The sequence below is a fragment of the Acanthopagrus latus genome, chromosome 1 (assembly GCF_904848185.1).
Source record: "Acanthopagrus latus isolate v.2019 chromosome 1, fAcaLat1.1, whole genome shotgun sequence".
NCBI lineage: Eukaryota > Metazoa > Chordata > Actinopteri > Spariformes > Sparidae > Acanthopagrus > Acanthopagrus latus.
In genome coordinates this window covers 1,310,176-1,325,953 of record NC_051039.1, presented here as the reverse complement: position 1 = coordinate 1,325,953, position 15,778 = coordinate 1,310,176, and the positions used below count along the sequence as shown (strand labels likewise).

Sequence of the window (15,778 nt, the reverse complement as noted above, 5' to 3'; positions counted from 1 at the left end):
TAGAAAGTGTTTTGGAAGTTTCCTGCGGCCTCGATGCGCGTTTCGCTCCGTTTGTCCCACTTCGCCTGCCGTACTGAGAAAAGGGGCGGGAGGAGCGCGGGGTCACGGGAGAGTTGCATGCTGGGAAAACACGTGTGGCTGAAGATCCGAGCGGTTCAGGTAAAGATTGACGATTATTATCACCGTTAAACAGTCCTTTAAACTAGTCTTTATGTCTTCTCACAGGTTTTTGTTCAGGTTTGTCTTGTTGTTCGTTGTTCCGGGTTTTCCCGCCGTTACAGTCCGTCTCCTCTGTCCGGACATTTTGTTTACAGCGCGGCGCTGCTGAGCTGAACCGAACTTTAACGAACCACTGACACAACACGAGTTCAACAAGACAGCAGTCCAGACACCTGAGCTGAGACATGTCCCAGAGTTAAACCCGCACGTCTGTCGGTCATTAAATGCTATGCTAGTGAGTTTCAGTAGCTGAGCAGCTAACTGTAGTAAACTACACCCGGTGTTGTTCACCGACCTGCGTCTTCGTCAAGTGATTATTCGGGTTTCAAAGTGTAAATATAAGAGCAGTTAGTAGTATCACACATTACAAAGTACAGTCAGTTTATCCACTGTTAATACATAAACACTGATTGCTGCAGATTTAACCAAACATCAGTATAAGTAAAGTATGTTAGAAAGTCCACCAGAGGCTGGAAACAGTCTAGGATCAGATCATTTAAAGGTCCCACATGAGGGAAAGTGACACTTGCATGTCTTCTGTGGTTCTAAACCAGCACTAGGTGGGTTATAAATACTATGCTCTACTATAAATACTATGAAAGTTTGATACGTGTTTGTAATTTTGCCTCTAAACTAGCTGTTAGGACTTCCTTAAGTCTGTGATGTCACAAATAACAGTCACAGCGTAATCACAACCCCAACAGGACCATAGGAGAGCTGAGCTGCTTCAAAACATGCCTGCTCAGTCCTGTGAGAGCTGACCAATCAGAGCAGACTGGGCCCTTAAAGAGAAGCACTAAACCAGAGGGTGAATAGAGGTGCTGCAGCATTTGATAGTATGAGAAAAGATAATGTGTTGCTGAGTAAACATTGTCTCGTGACCTTTAAAGAAAGTTGCACATTCATGATATGAGAAAGATGCTTTGTGGTCACTGTCCATGTTGCTAATACTGTTTCCTGCTTTCTCTGTCAGGTGACACGTGAAGTTTGCCAACATGTCGTCCAAGAAGAACAAGGACGGCGATGAGCGCTTCCTCCGGGTGCAGAAGGACCCCAGGTTCTGGGAAATGCCCGAGAGAGAGCGCAAAGTCAAGATTGACAAGAGATTCAAGTCCATGTTTCACGACAAACGCTTCAAGGTGAAGTACACGGTGGACAAGCGAGGACGTCCCATCAACCACACGTCCACAGAGGACCTGAAGCGCTTCTACAACATCTCTGACTCTGAGGACGACGAGGATGAGGATGACGTCAAGAGCAAGAAGGTGGCAGAAAGCAAGAAGAAGAAGAAAGTGAAGGAGAAGCTGGTGAAGAAGGAAAATCCAATGCAGAGCAGAGATGCTAATGCTAAAGCAGAGCAGCCTGAGCAAGGGGTCCGAGTGGTTGAAGAGGGTGAGTCCGTCTTTCTGATTCTCATGTTTCTGTTTGTGTTTCACCGGATCCTGATCGTCCTCGACTCCACCAGTTGAATTTGTGCTGTTGCAGAGTCTCTGCAAGTCGAATCTGATGGGCAGCATTGTTTCATTTTGAACTTGAATGTAGTGAATCAGGTTTTTGTTTCTGTGATTTCTGTCACTGCAGAAACATGCGACTGTAACCTGTTTTATGATTGTTCTCAGATGAGGACGATGATGAGGAGGAGCAGCATTCTGCAGAGGAAGATGATGTTGATCTGGGAGACAGTGTCACCGATGGCAGTGAGGAGGATGAAGAGGATGATGAGGAGGAGGATGATGATGGAAAAGAAGAGGAGAGTGACGAGGCGAGCGGATCAGATGAAGAGGAGTCTGGTCTGGATTCTGAGGAGGACAGCGACAGCGGGCCGGATCTGGCCAGAGGGAAGGGAAACATCGAGACCAGCTCTGATGAAGACGATGAAGACGACGTGGATGCCATCCTCAGGAAGGAGGAAGAGGAGATTGAACACGACTGGGGAGAGCTGTGCAAAGACGCTCCCCGCAGCGAGGAGGTGAGGCGACGTCTGGTCTCTGTTCACCTGACCAGGAAACATTTGAACTCTTACTGAGTTTGTGGTTTCTGGATGTTTGTCAGGTTTCTGCCCGACTGGCCGTCTGCAACATGGACTGGGACCGGATGAAAGCCAAAGACCTGCTGGCTCTGCTGAACTCATTCACACCTAATGGAGGAGCTGTGCTGTCTGTTAAAGTAAAGCTCTAATTTTTTACAGACATTTGAATGATTCATGATGTTTGAAAAGAAAAGCAACAAATCTGGAACCATCAGAAGTTTCCACATAAATGTTGCTTTATTTATACAATTAATTGATTCGCATCATTTCAGTTGTACTTGTGTAAAAATCATGTTGTTACATCACATCACATTATATTACACCAGTGGGGGACAAGAGAATGTTGTGTGTAAGTGAGATTAACAGCAGTGCATGCTGGGTATTGTCCAGATCTATCCATCAGAGTTTGGGAAGGAGAGGTTGGCGGCAGAGCAGACGCAGGGACCGCTGGAGCTGAGAGCTCTGCCCGACGACTCGGAGGACGACACCGAGGAGGAGAAGTAAGACACACACACACACACACACACACACACACACACACACACACACACACACTTGTTTCACTGTAACTTTAACCTAACCGAGTATAAACACCTGAAATATATTTTAAACAGCTTCATTGTGTTCTTCCTCTGGATCTGACGTGTGTGTGTGTGTGTGTGTGTGTGTGTGTGTGTGTGTGTGTGTGTGTGTGTGTGTTCTCAGGGTTTACAGAGAGAAGATGCGCGACTACCAGTTCAAGCGTCTGAAGTATTTCTACGCCGTGGTGGAGTGTGACTCAGTCAACACTGCTGCCAAAATCTACGAGGAGTGTGACGGCTACGAGTACGAGAGCAGCTGCTCCGTCCTGGACCTGCGGTACGATTTCAAACACGAGCGCACCGGAGAATACAAGTTTAACTTCTGAAATGAAACTGATCTCATTTAAACTGCTGCTGATTCTCCTTTTTGCTTCATGTCTCTGTTTAACAGGTTTATTCCTGATGATGAGAAGTTTGATGAGGAGCCCAAAGACGTGGCGACGGATGTAAACCTCTCAGCCTACACACCCAAACTGTTCACCTCGTCTGCCACAACAACCTCAAAGGTGCAGATACTGACGCCGTCCACACAAATCCTTCATTATGTCCACTGAGGAGGTCATGGTGTAGTTTTACTGCAGTTGAATTTTGAACGCAGGACTTGTGTTCCCGTATCTCTGCACTGTGGCATTTCTGCTTCTGACTGATTATAAGTAAATTTACTTCTTCCACCGCAGATTTTAAGTTACATTTAGTTTGAAAACAGCTGCAGGAAGTGTTGAGTTTCAGTGACGGCAACTGGAATGAGACAGTTAATGACAGCTGTGACAGACTCGGGTGTAAAGTTGTGGTTTAAATGTGACAGCAAGACACAACTTCAAGATGATGTTGTTTGTAAGAACTAGCAGCAGGACTGATGTGTGTCAGTCTGTCTTCAACCAATCAGGTGCAGCTGACGTGGGACGAGACGGACCACGAGCGCGTGACCGCCCTGAACAGGAATTTCAACAAGGATGAGCTGCTGCACATGGACTTCAACGCCTATCTGGCCTCCTCCAGCGAAGAAGAGGACGAAGAAGAAGAAGGAGGGTTTGAGTTTGGAGAGGAGACTGATGATGATGGCGTCACAGCCGGAGGTGAGACAGAATCGTCGACACAGCATCACTGTTTTTATTCTGCAGTGGGATGAAGCAGCACTCAGGAGTTGTGACGTCTTGTTGATGTTGTAGCTTCGCAGACAGAAGAACCCGTCATGGTGCTGCAGAAGAAACCTCAGAGGGAGGAAGACAAGAAGAAGCAGAAGAAGAACAAAAGTGAGGAGCAGATCTCCAAATACAGAGAGCTGCTGAAAGGGATCCAGGACAAAGAGAAGAAGCTGCAGGAGGACAAAGCCATGGAGATGGAGATCTCCTGGGTGCCAGGTACGACCACACCTTTTCACTTCCAGGTGTCTGAGTGGGAGGCGTTTTCTATCAAAGGCATGATGAAGTTAGGAGAGCTGGTCTCACTCAGGTGTGCTTGACATTTTTGTGCTTCACACCTTTCTGATTTTAACACAAGTGACATCATTTCCATCACAAACAGTCTGAGCAGCTGATGTTGGTTTATTTTCCTCATCAAAGATCCTTTTATTGAGTTTTTTGGTGAAGATGGTTCACTCTGGACAGTGATGACATCATCGTTTCCCAGATACAAATACCAACATGTAGAAAGAAAAAACTTGATATTAGAAAACATTTGGACAAGTGCTTAATAAATGTATTTCTGATGTGTGTGCAGGGCTGAAGGAGACGACGGAGCAGCTGGTGAAGAAGAAGTTGGAGGGGAAGGATCAGCTGACGCCCTGGGAGGACTTCCTGGAGAAGAAGAAAGAGCGAAAGAAGCAGAAGAAGTCTCAAAGAAATCAGGTGAGAAGAGTGACATAGTCAGGAGGTACACACAGGTGAATACAGAACGATGTTCTTCATCGAGACGCTACTCAGTCTCAGAACATCTTAATCTCTCCATCTGATCTGAGTCCTGCATCATTCAGCACAAACAGCAGAACTCATCAGTCACACGACTCATTAGACACATTTACTGAGCTCATTAAGTTTCCTCAAGCTGTGAGGTTTCATTAACCCGTTTTATTTGTTGTCTCGTATCAGGGAGAAGAAGAAGAGGAGCTCAGTGAAGAAGATATTCCTTCAGACGTCGATCTCAGTGACCCTTTCTTCGCTGAGGAGCTCGCTGCTACAGGTGATCAATACTGTCAGATCATCAATCAGTCAGCTGCGTGATGTCATCACAGATCAGACATATTTAACACAGGAGAACAGTCTGAGTATGAGATAAAGTGCACTGAAAACAGTCACCTTCACTGGAAACAACACATCTTACTTGAAGCAGAAACAGAGTTGACTTCATGATTATAGTTTAAAGCAAATGGTGTGTGTATTGGCAGTTCAGTAATGAATGTTCTCTGATGTGTCTGCAGACATGAAGAAGAAACAGAAGGGGAAGAAGAAGAAGACGCAGGAGGAGGAGGAGCGGACGGCTGAGGAGGAAGAGGAGCTGGAGAAACAAAAGGTCGGAGTCGAATCCCGACGCGTATAAACGACCAAACACGTGGATCAGATCAGATCAGATCAGATCAGATCAGAGAGCAGCCTCATGCTCAATGTGTGTGTGTGTGTGTGTGTTCACAGGCGGAGATGGCGCTGCTGATGGAGGACGACGGAGAAGACGCCAAACAGAAACACTTCAACTATGACAAAATCGTGGAGCAGCAGAACCTGAGCAAGAAGAAGAAGAAGCAGCTGCTGAAGAAGGGCGAGGAGCCGCTGGAGGGCGACGACTTCCAGGTCAGTTTGAGTGATGATGGAAACCATTTCTCCAAACGTGAACCAGTTCAGACTTAATTTACAAACCAACACTGAGTGAAATAAATCCTGCTGAGCTGACATCTCCTCAATGATTTCTGTGTTTGCTGTCTGTGTGTCCAGGTCGACGTCAAAGACCCTCGTTTCCAGGCCATGTTCACCTCCCACCTGTTCAACCTGGACCCGTCGCACCCCAGCTACAAGAAGACGAAAGCCACGCAGAGCATCCTGACGGAGAAGCAGCGCCGCCGAGAGGAGGAGGAGCAGCGGCGGGCGGAGGTCACGGCTGCTGGTAAACAGGAAGCTGCGGGAACGAAACGTGAAAATGACTCAGACGCTCCGACGGTCGAAGCCGCCTCGAAGAAATCGATGGACCCGAATCTGTCGCTGCTCATCAAGTCGATAAAAAGCAAAACGGAGCAGTTTCAGGCTCGGAAGAAACAGAAGCTCAAGTAGGTGTGAAGACAGAAACTGATGGACTGAGACTCTTCGTCTGCCGGGTTGGTCCTGGTGACGCAGGTTCTGGACCGCTGGGTTCTGTTTGATGCGTTTGTACGTGAAAAAGTCCAGACGGACGAGGAGTGAAGAACATTTGTTGTAAAAACTGAATCCTGCTGCCACAGATCATGTTGAAATGTTTTATTTCTACACAGAGAAAATCAGTACAGACATTCACTCACAGCTCAGTTGACAAGATGCTACAGTCATTGGAGTTTGATTGGACCTCATTCAAGAACAGAGTTCTTCTTCTGTGGTACAAACGAGCGACTATGATCTTCTGTGCGCTTCACATTTTTGACACTGAATTTTTGGATCAAATGACTTGTAAAAAGAAGTAAGGTGAAGATATTTAATAACAGATATGCAAAATTAAAGGACTCAGATTGAGGACTAAAAACATCCAGACAGTCCCACTACTGTGTTCTGCTATATTTTGAAGATGTTTGGTACTTTAGATTGCCGTCAGACGGACTCTGAAGGTCCGACCCAAACAACTGATCAGTGGCGTGAAACGAGGCGCTGCAGTCTCAGCTGCTTTTCTGTGGAGGAATATGGACGTTGTTGACAGACTTCAGTGCGTCTGACGGCAGTGTAATGTGGCAGAAATGTTCAGTGTTGGCACTGTATTCTCTAAATGTGCAGGCAGAATGACTTGACAGGACGGAACAGCATTCACAAACACTTCCAGGATCTTTACACATGAACTCCTGATTAATGCAGCAAAAGAATCACAGTGAAGAGACTCGGTACCGTTCACACCAGCCTTCTGTGATACAGCACGACTGTCAAGTTGTTGTTTTTACCTTGATGACAACTGTTAGAGAACACAGTCTCAGGTCCGTATTCTCCACCCTGCACAGAATACAGCCTCCTGTCATGTAGACTTCAGCTAGTTTGGGACGGTCAGTGAGGGTAACAGCGAGGCTCAGGACGATTAAAGCAGGATTAATTAAAGGCACTTGATAACCTGATCAATATCTTCTAAAGAGCAGCAGCGTTAGTTGAGTGGGAGTTTAATGTAAAGGTTGATTAAATCTCTCTGGAGCCTGTAACGCTGCTCGTGTCACACAGCCTTAGTTTGGATGTTCAGTGGAAGGTGCAGAACAAATTCCACCCATGTTTTGTGCAGCGGGCAGAGCTCTGGCCGCCTGCGAGGGCATCCAGAGTGTCAGCTCTGTTCTGTTACTGGTCGCTGCGCTGCATAAACATCTTGTCTGTGTGATTACTGGCAAAATCACAAATCCCCCCCAGAGGTTTATTAAGTGTAACAAGGTTTCAAGAGGGCAGATTATCCGTCTTGTCTGAAAGGGGCTTTAATCACCATGACGGGGTCCTGATCTGCTGCTACGGTCCGGGGTATTCAAACACAGCAGCGGCTCCCATCCCCGTCCCAATGCACATGGACACGACGCCGTACGCCCTGCAGCCAGGAAAACACGAGAGAGGAACAGTGAGTCGCGTCGTCGCCAACAAACCATGAGTGTGTGTGTGCAGCAGCCGAGACGAACCTCTTCCCTCTGCGTCTGAGCTCGTTGAGCAGCGTCACCACCTGTCGAGCTCCGGTGCAGCCCAGAGGGTGACCCAGAGCGATGGCTCCTCCGTTAGGATTCACCTTCTCCAGCGGGATGCCCAGCTTCTCCACACAGTACACCGCCTGAGCAGCAGCAGGCAGTGCAACCAGTCACACAGAGCAGGAGGAAAAACACATTTCTGTATGAAGCATACAGCAACTTTCAGAAAGTCTGCCTGTTCTCAGGTTTGTCACTGACATTTGAACCGGTGCGGTACCGAACAGAACCTTCCTATGGTTCTCTGTCTCTGTAATAATAGTCTCAGAGAGGAGAGCAGCTTGATAAACATCAGTACAAAGTAGTTTTTATTACTTGAGTATTTCCATTTTCTGCCACTTTATACTCTCAGCACTACTTTTAGTTACGAGTTACTCTGCAGATTCAGATTATTCAGTGTTCACAGGCTTTTAATTATGACGAGTTAGCAATCAGTGTTTTCTCAGAGCCGAGCTGGCATGTTTCAAAACTGGCTTTATTTTAACACGATCTGAAAATGCTTCATACCAGTAAAACATCTCTCACACTGTGGGACCAGTGGCTTCATCTGACGATGATGATAACATAATGATGATAATAATAGTAAATAATAATATTAATAATAATAATAATAATACCCTCGGTCTGAACTCACCTGACTGGCAAAGGCCTCGTTGATCTCAAACACGTCGATATCATCCACAGTCAGTCCTGAGAGAGGAAACAGGTTTATAATCAACTATTAATACGACAACACGACTGACAGACCTCAGGCACTCGACACACAGTTAGCATGCTAACATGCTAACATGTAACCCTGTGTACAGCTGACCTGCTGGTTTGATTTTCATATAACAATATTCAAACAAAACTCAAACTGTGATGATTAACATTTACAATATTAATGAGGTAATATTAGAAACTTTTCTCCATCAGTGAATAAACGAGCTGCTTGTTGTGCCAGTGAGGATCTTTCTCTTCACCAGATCTACAGACTGCTTTAAAACCACGACTACCGTCTGTAACATCGTACCAGCCTGCTCCAGAGCTGCAGGGATGGCGTACGCTGGTCCAATGCCCATGACATCAGGAGGGACCCCCACCACCGCACTGGCCCTCAGGACCCCCAGGACCGGCAGCCCCAGAGCCTCCACCGCAGCCCTGCGACCAATCAGCACGGCCGCCGCTCCGTCGCTCACCTGGCTGGAGTTACCTGAGAGGGAAGGACCGGTTAGTGCCTGCTGAGACTGATCAGGTCGCTGGCCGGGCGCAGCTGACGACTCACCTGCTGTGGTGCTGCCGTCAGGTTTGAAGGCCGGCCGCAGTTTAGCGAGTCCCGCCAGAGTTGTTCCCGCTCTGATCCCGTCGTCCTTCACGACCGTCACCTGCCGCTCCTTTCCATCGTCGTCTACGATCTTTGTGTTGACGGGAACAATCTCCTGCTGGAACAGACCCGAGATCTGCGCCCGGGCGGCTCTGTGGGAACAGAAGCAGGACTCAACACACAAAGACTGTTCTCAGTCTGAGAGCAGATGGTTTACAGTGAAGTGATTCTGATTCATCGCAGTGAGCTCGACAGAAATGACGTATTCTATAAAAAACATCACTTTCATTGTTCCTCCTGAAAAAGACTTTTTCAGGAGAGTTAAAACAAAATTCCCACGTGTGAAATCCATTTTATAAAAAGCACAAAAATTCCAGGAGAAAAAAAAAAAAAAATTCCATGTGTTTCACAGAAAATAATGTGATTTTTTTCTTTTTATTTCGGAAGAAATGTTTTTCCCAAATGTAAAAATAGAATTTTCATAAGTAAAAAAAATATTTTCTTTTCACTGATGGGAAAAAAATCTTTTTCAAGAGGTACAAATTTTATCTTGATTTTTTATTGTATTTTGCTCAAAAGGAATTTTTTTCCCCTAAAAGTGTGAGACCAAGAAAATAAAGCTTCGGCTGGGATAAAACTTGTTTGAACGGATGGAAAATATTTGGAGTGGATTTCTTTTCTTACAGAGGCTTCGATATGTTTTGTTTATTTATGTGTGAGACCGAGTGAAGAAAAGAAATTAAGGGGGAAGAATTATTTTTAAGAGCTTTTATCATTATTTAACTTTCACACATGAAAAACTAAACAAAATCTTTGTTTCACGCATGAAAAACTATTTTTCTCCTGGAAAAAATAAATCCACTACAAACATTTTCACTCCGTTTCACACTCAAACTTTTTCTCCTGAACTGATTTTTACTCACTCTCTTTTTCTCACACATGACTAAGAAGAAGAAGTTTCACGAAACAAATTTGAATGATTGTGCCAAACTTTTTTTCCACCAGTTCTAATCACAGGAAGGAAAACTGTTACTCTATAGAATCACAACCTTTTACATAATAAGTTCTGCGTCTGTCAGCAGGATCATTATTGAAGATAACTGAAGGATTATTTAGTAAATGTTTGAATGTCAGCACAGACGTTACTGAAAACATCTGACATCATTAAGGAGTTTTAAGAAAATGTGTATTTTTCCTCCTATTAAATAATGAAAACATATGCAACAGAACGTTCTGGAGTGTAATAAACATTCAGGATTCTTTCGATCAGAACTGGACTCACTTCAGCTGAGAACTGAGAGCGAAGGCGTCCTGTTTCTCTCTGGAGACTCCGAATCTCTCGGCGACGTTCTCCGAGGTGATGCTGCACAAACACACACATGTACTGATCTCACTGCTGCAAGAAGGACCAGTCAAGCGGTTCTGATTCTGATTCTGATTGTCTGACTGGGTCGGAAGAAAACAACACACAAGTTTTGGAATAATCACAGACGTTAACAGCAGATGTTTTGGGATTCTGAAAGTTTTTTTTAGGAGGAGTTTTAACAAAAATGTGGTCTTATGATAATATTCAAGACAGTTTGAGGGTTTTTATTAAAACAATATAGTGACATAATTATGGGATTTTAACAAGTTTCTATTTTCAGAAATTCAAATTTCTGACCTGCTGTCACCACCATCCGACCCGGACATGAGCATGAAGATGGACGGGAAGATGTTAGGGACTTTAAAATAATCATGATTACAACAAATGATTTGTAACTTTACAGCTATTTAATCTTCCACTTCTGAAATAAAATCATTTCCTGGTTTCAGCAGATGTTGGGGGCGTGCCCACAGATCTTTGGAGGATTAACTTGGATGTTTTTGGTTTGTATGAATACTTTTTCGAGCCAGATTAGAAAATGTGAGATAATCGTCATTTGGAGGATCGGTGCCGATCCTGGGAGGTTATTAAAAACTTCAGATATGGATTTGTCAGCTGATACACACATATTTTTGCATTGATCCCTCAGACACAACGATAAAGAGTGCAAGCAAGATATTTTACAGTTGAATATAAAACCAACGTTCCTAATAAGACGCCGACACTGACACATCTGTGATCGACCAACATCAGCCAACCAACATATGAACTGGGATCTAATTGTGATTATAACAACCAGAAACCAGGAGCTCCATAATGTATTTAGGGATCAGATGAAACTATTTTGAGATTACAGCAATTACAGCAAAAAATTCTGAGATGAAAGAAATTAGGTAACACATTTTGGGATGTTGATGAATAACTTTTTGTTGGTACTGTCTTAAACGTGGGATCAGAACCTTCAGTCCAGACTGACCGGGCTACAGAACAAACTGGACCCTGTGGTCTCACCCCATCGGGATGATGCAGTCTCTGGCCTTGTCGTTGTCCATCAGCCTGGAGCTCAAATCTCCTGGATTACCTACTGAACGCAGAGACATGCTCTCCACACTGACACACACGCACGCACACTCACGCACACACACACACACACACACACACACGCACACTTTGTTTTATTCTCTACTTAATAACAAGATGTAATTTTACCTGTCTTCATTCACAGTTACAGACTCGTACACTCACCCACATGCGAGGCCCAGGTCGATGGATCTGCTCCGGATGGCTCCTGCACAGTCGGGGTTAAAAACAGGGTCAGCGTGGGTCTTTAACTTCTTCAGGTTATAAAGAGATAAGTCCAGATTGTACCTGCGATGTTGAACAGCGCCTGCAGTCCAGAGGAGCACTGTCTGTTCACCGTGTAGACGGGGACCGTCTCTGGAAACCCACTGAGAGGAAGACAGACAGTGAGACATGAAGTGAGACATGAAGTGAGACATGAAGTGAGACATGAAGTGAGACATGAGTGAATGATGGAGGATGACAGAGTGAGTGATCCGTCTGATCGGTCTGACCTGAGGAAGTGGGCCACCCGGGCCAACAGAGCTCCGGCACCAGGCTGCAGCACGTTACCTGCAGGCAGCAACACGTGGCTCAGTACACACAGAACATCTGTGCTGACGTATCCAAATATAAAACTACATACTCAGAGATATTTAGAGAACGTGAGGAGTTCTGTGTCCCGTTGTCACACTTGTTTCTGCTTTTTAAGTAAGAAATAATAAAATATGGCTGCTAATAGAATTTATCTTAAAGGAGCAGTGTGTCAGTGTGGATAAGAAACTGAGAATTCTAACATTTACAATGTTAACAAGGTACAAATACAAATATTTCTCCATTAGTGAACAGACCAGCTGTTCTCAGAGGAAAATTGGGTCTCAGAACTCTGTTTGAAGCTAGAAAGGTGGCAGGGTCCGCCACATATAAACACAGTAAAACAGTATGAATGGTGTCGTCCTTAAAGGTCAGTTTGTTTGTTCAGTCATGAAAACAAAGAGTTTGTTGTCTCAGTTTGTTTAGACAGACAAAACCAGACTGCTCCTTTAATGTGTTTGTCACTGCATTAATGTGATGCCGTGGGAGAAGAAATGAAAGTCTGGTCTCACCCATACAGACGTCTCCCAGCTTGTCGGCTGGCAGTCCAACATCTGTGAGCACAGCTGTCATCACGGCGCTCAGCAGCTCGTCAGGTGTGGTGTCCTGCAGGCAGGTGGAGGGTTAAATCACACCAACACAACATCACACAGTCACTAAAAACACCAACACACACTCCAGCGCTGCAGTCAGGTTAAAGTTAAACACTGAGACTGTTCGTACTGTTGCATCATCCTGAACTCTGACGGGTCAACAGGAGGAAAAAACAAGACGCTGACACAAACACCTGACGAGTCTTTGATATGTGTGTAAAATATTTGATAATCTTCTGAACAACGATTATTCAAATGAAACCAGGTGTAAAGTCTGGACATCTGAAACACTTCACACTGATGTTATCACCAGTGGAAAGGTTGGGAACCCTCCATGTTTTAGTTAACAGTGTCTTTTCATATGATAATGTGTTTTTTTGTATTTAAAAAGAAAGCAGCGGTGTAAAAGACACTAAATACAGACCGACAAACACTTTATTAATCCTGTTATTTATCAGGTGTTTGTGGCACAAAAGCTTCTGATAAATACCGTTAAGATGTTAGATGTCAGTTCTGAGGGGAAATTTAGAAATGTCCTGTTCTTACATATAATACTGAGGAGCTCATGCATGACTGACATTTGTATATTAAATATACAAAAGTCAGCATAGTAATATAGTAAAATACTATATTTAAAGTTTAAAAAAGAAAGAAGAGCTGCTGATGAACACATCAAATATTATATATTAATATAGTTAACATCTGATTGTGACGATGAATCCTTTAACTTTGGGTACTTTCAGTACACTTTGGTTCCATTTTTCAGTACTGTGGTATTCTGATGTTAACAGGTTAGAGGTGACGGATTGTATGAAAGAATACAACGACATTAATGTAAATAGAGAACTCTGTCAGCTCAGGTGTTTCAGCCCAGGTGTCTCAGCCCAGGTGTTTCAGCCCAGGTGTCTCAGCTCAGGTGTCTCACCTTAAACGCTCCCCTCTTGGCTTTCCCGATCGCGGTCCTCCGTCCATGGACCACCACCACGTCCTCCGGGCTGCTGCTCCGGGCCGCCGCTCCGCACTCGGCCCGTCCCAGGTCCCGCCTGTAGGCCGGAGACAAGTGTCCCGAGATGACTTGTAATCTGTGCATTGTGTCGATAAAACTCTGCGAGGTTTACACGTCCGGATTCAGCCCGTCAGGTACGAACTCGAACTCTGGACTGACAGCGATGTGTTCACTTCCGTGTTGTTTCCGTCAGGACGGAAAGCGCGGAGGGACAAACTACACAGAGTCCGAGCGACTCTCCGCGCTGTTCTGTCCTCACCAACAGAAACACTGCTCAGTGCCGGTCTGAGTCTTTAGGGGGCCCCGCAGCAGGAATATTGATAATGAAATCAGAATCATCTTCTCTTCATTCATTCATTGATTCATTCATTCATTCATGTCACTTGTTTAATTTATTGAATATTTAAAAAAAAAGAGAATAAAAAACGTTTTTTTGATTGGCAGCCACTTAGTTCGCTTATGCCCTGCTTATCTCGATTTATTTTATAGCTTTATTTAATTTGCGTTCTTCATTTAAAAACAGACAATTAAAGTGAAATAATCACGACACCGCCCTCCAGCGTTTCCAGGTGGTGTTATTGTTGGCACTGCTGTTGCAAAGACAACCGGATCATTTCCCATTTTTCTCAGAGTTGCATATAAGAAAGAAAGAAATGTGAGGTTATTCAATCATTTAGTCTATAATAAAGAGATGAATTACCTACAAAACTGTATAGTGAAAGCAGGGTTTATCAGAATCAGGCTCAGAAACAGATTCATTGCCAAGAAGGATTTTACACCAAGGAAGAATTTGTCTTGGTGGGGAAGGTGAAAAGTTATTCAAATGTACAAATTATGCATAATCATAATCGGAAGGAAGCAATGATGGTTATGCTGATAGTTCCATTACTCAATGTGGATAACAGGGCCGTGTGAGAGGTCCCGGGTTCAAATCCCGGATGAGCCCCGGTTAAGCGGCTGAGAGCACCCGAAGGTCTCTATTTGCAGCTTTGCACCAAACTTGGAAGTGGGGCAGCACAGCCCCACCAATGTGCCAAAAGGAGGACCGTCCACTTTTCTGTCTGATGTCTCTGTGACCCTAACCCTCTGTGAATCACTTGACTGTGAATCACTGCTGTGGCTCGTTGGTCTAGGGGTATGATTCTCGCTTCGGGTGCGAGAGGTCCCGGGTTCAACTGCCGGACGAGCCCTCAGCTTCAACAGCTCTGTAAGTAAGCTCTTTCTTTCACAAAACACATCTGCCAGAGCACTCCAATGCCTGTTCCAAAAGTCACCTTCTAACTCCCGAAGCTTCAAAGTTAGAGCACGATTGCTATATGTTGATCTACGGTGATGATGGCGTGGTCATCAATTTCGGTGAGGCGACATTGTTTGTTCCTTTGAAGCCAAGTGTAAATGATGGTGCTTAGAGCTGGAGTCGTAGAGTGGGTGCTTTTCTCGGTCTGATGGTCTAGGGGTATGATTCTCGCTTTGGGTGCGAGACGTCCCGGGTTCAAATCCCGGACGAGCCCCGGTTAAGCGGCTGAGAGCACCTGAAGGTCTCTATTTGCAGCTTTGCACCAAGCTTGGAAGCGGGGCAGCACAGCCCCACCAATGTGCCAAAAGGAGGACCTTCCACTTTTCTGTCTGATGTCCCTGTGAATCACTGGACTCTTTCTCTCTACCGGGAAGCACTCGCCGTGGCTCGTTGGTCTAGGGGTATGATTCTTGCTTAGGGTGCGAGATGTCCCGGGTTCAAATCCCGGACGAGCCCTCAGCCTCGTCACAATAGGTCTGTAAGGAAGCTCTTTCCTAGACACATGTGCCAGAGCCCTGCAATACCTGTTGCCTCCCAGGAGTGTTTGGGTCCAAACATGTTCTTAACAAGACACCTTCCAACTGCAGAAGATCAGCTTCAAAGTTAGCGCATGACCTTCCAACTTTTCTCTCGCCATGGCTCGTTGGTCAAGGGGTATGATTCTCGCTCCGGGAGCCCTCAACTCTACAGCTCTGTAAGTAAGCTCTTTCTTTCACAAGACACATCTGCCAGAGCACTCCAATGCCTGTTCCAAAAGTCTTTGGCCCTGAACAAGACACCTTCTAACTCCCGAAGCTTCAAAGTTAGAGCACGATTGCTATATGTCGATCTACGATGATGATGGCGTGGTCATCAATTTCA

The 15,778-nt window shown here is 45.1% G+C and overlaps 2 protein-coding genes and 2 non-coding genes across 5 annotated transcripts; 3 read left to right on the top strand and 1 right to left on the bottom strand.

Moving 5' to 3' along the window:
- Window positions 1-35: 35 nt before the first annotated feature.
- On the top strand, window positions 36-6,530 carry esf1 (ESF1, nucleolar pre-rRNA processing protein, homolog (S. cerevisiae)). Of its 2 annotated transcripts, none has more exons than XM_037105761.1 (14): window positions 36-159; window positions 1,193-1,611; window positions 1,839-2,188; window positions 2,272-2,385; window positions 2,639-2,748; window positions 2,954-3,106; window positions 3,221-3,335; window positions 3,716-3,905; window positions 3,999-4,190; window positions 4,549-4,676; window positions 4,917-5,007; window positions 5,246-5,337; window positions 5,457-5,612; window positions 5,754-6,530. In XM_037105761.1, exons 2-14 carry the CDS (start codon window positions 1,215-1,217, stop codon window positions 6,084-6,086), a joined length of 2,421 nt encoding a protein of 806 aa, XP_036961656.1. In that variant the 5' UTR covers window positions 36-159; window positions 1,193-1,214; the 3' UTR covers window positions 6,087-6,530. The 2 variants fall into 2 exon arrangements, with proteins under 2 accessions (XP_036961656.1, XP_036961664.1); XM_037105769.1 differs by lacking the exon at window positions 36-159 and adding an exon at window positions 932-1,037.
- On the bottom strand, window positions 6,255-13,827 carry acaa1 (acetyl-CoA acyltransferase 1). The gene is made up of 12 exons (XM_037106357.1): window positions 13,540-13,827; window positions 12,534-12,627; window positions 11,943-12,000; window positions 11,737-11,816; window positions 11,614-11,656; window positions 11,380-11,478; window positions 10,285-10,365; window positions 8,964-9,154; window positions 8,712-8,891; window positions 8,334-8,389; window positions 7,640-7,785; window positions 6,255-7,551 (listed from the first exon to the last, which is right to left on the bottom strand). The coding sequence occupies exons 1-12, from the start codon at window positions 13,702-13,704 to the stop codon at window positions 7,476-7,478; spliced, it is 1,269 nt and encodes a 422-aa protein (XP_036962252.1). The 5' UTR covers window positions 13,705-13,827; the 3' UTR covers window positions 6,255-7,475.
- Window positions 13,828-14,738: 911 nt separating this feature from the next.
- On the top strand, window positions 14,739-14,810 carry trnap-cgg. The gene has a single exon. It is a non-coding gene; the product is annotated as a tRNA-Pro (tRNA).
- Window positions 14,811-15,301: 491 nt separating this feature from the next.
- trnap-agg lies at window positions 15,302-15,373 on the top strand. Its single transcript has one exon. It is a non-coding gene; the product is annotated as a tRNA-Pro (tRNA).
- Window positions 15,374-15,778: the final 405 nt, after the last annotated feature.

Excerpts from the sequence above, each read along its gene's own strand:
- acaa1 (XM_037106357.1), bottom strand. The coding sequence starts at position 13,704 with ATGCACAGATTACAAGTCATCTCGGGACACTTGTCTCCGGCCTACAGG. Across the intron at positions 11,817-11,942 it reads CGGGTGGCCCACTTCCTCAG|TGGGTTTCCAGAGACGGTCC; the intron begins GTCAGACCGATC and ends TCTTCCTCTCAG. Across the intron at positions 10,366-11,379 it reads GACTGCATCATCCCGATGGG|CATCACCTCGGAGAACGTCG; the intron begins GTGAGACCACAG and ends GTGTTTGTGCAG.
- esf1 (XM_037105761.1), top strand. The coding sequence starts at position 1,215 with ATGTCGTCCAAGAAGAACAAGGACGGCGATGAGCGCTTCCTCCGGGTG. Across the intron at positions 1,612-1,838 it reads GGTCCGAGTGGTTGAAGAGG|ATGAGGACGATGATGAGGAG; the intron begins GTGAGTCCGTCT and ends GATTGTTCTCAG. Across the intron at positions 5,008-5,245 it reads TGAGGAGCTCGCTGCTACAG|ACATGAAGAAGAAACAGAAG; the intron begins GTGATCAATACT and ends ATGTGTCTGCAG.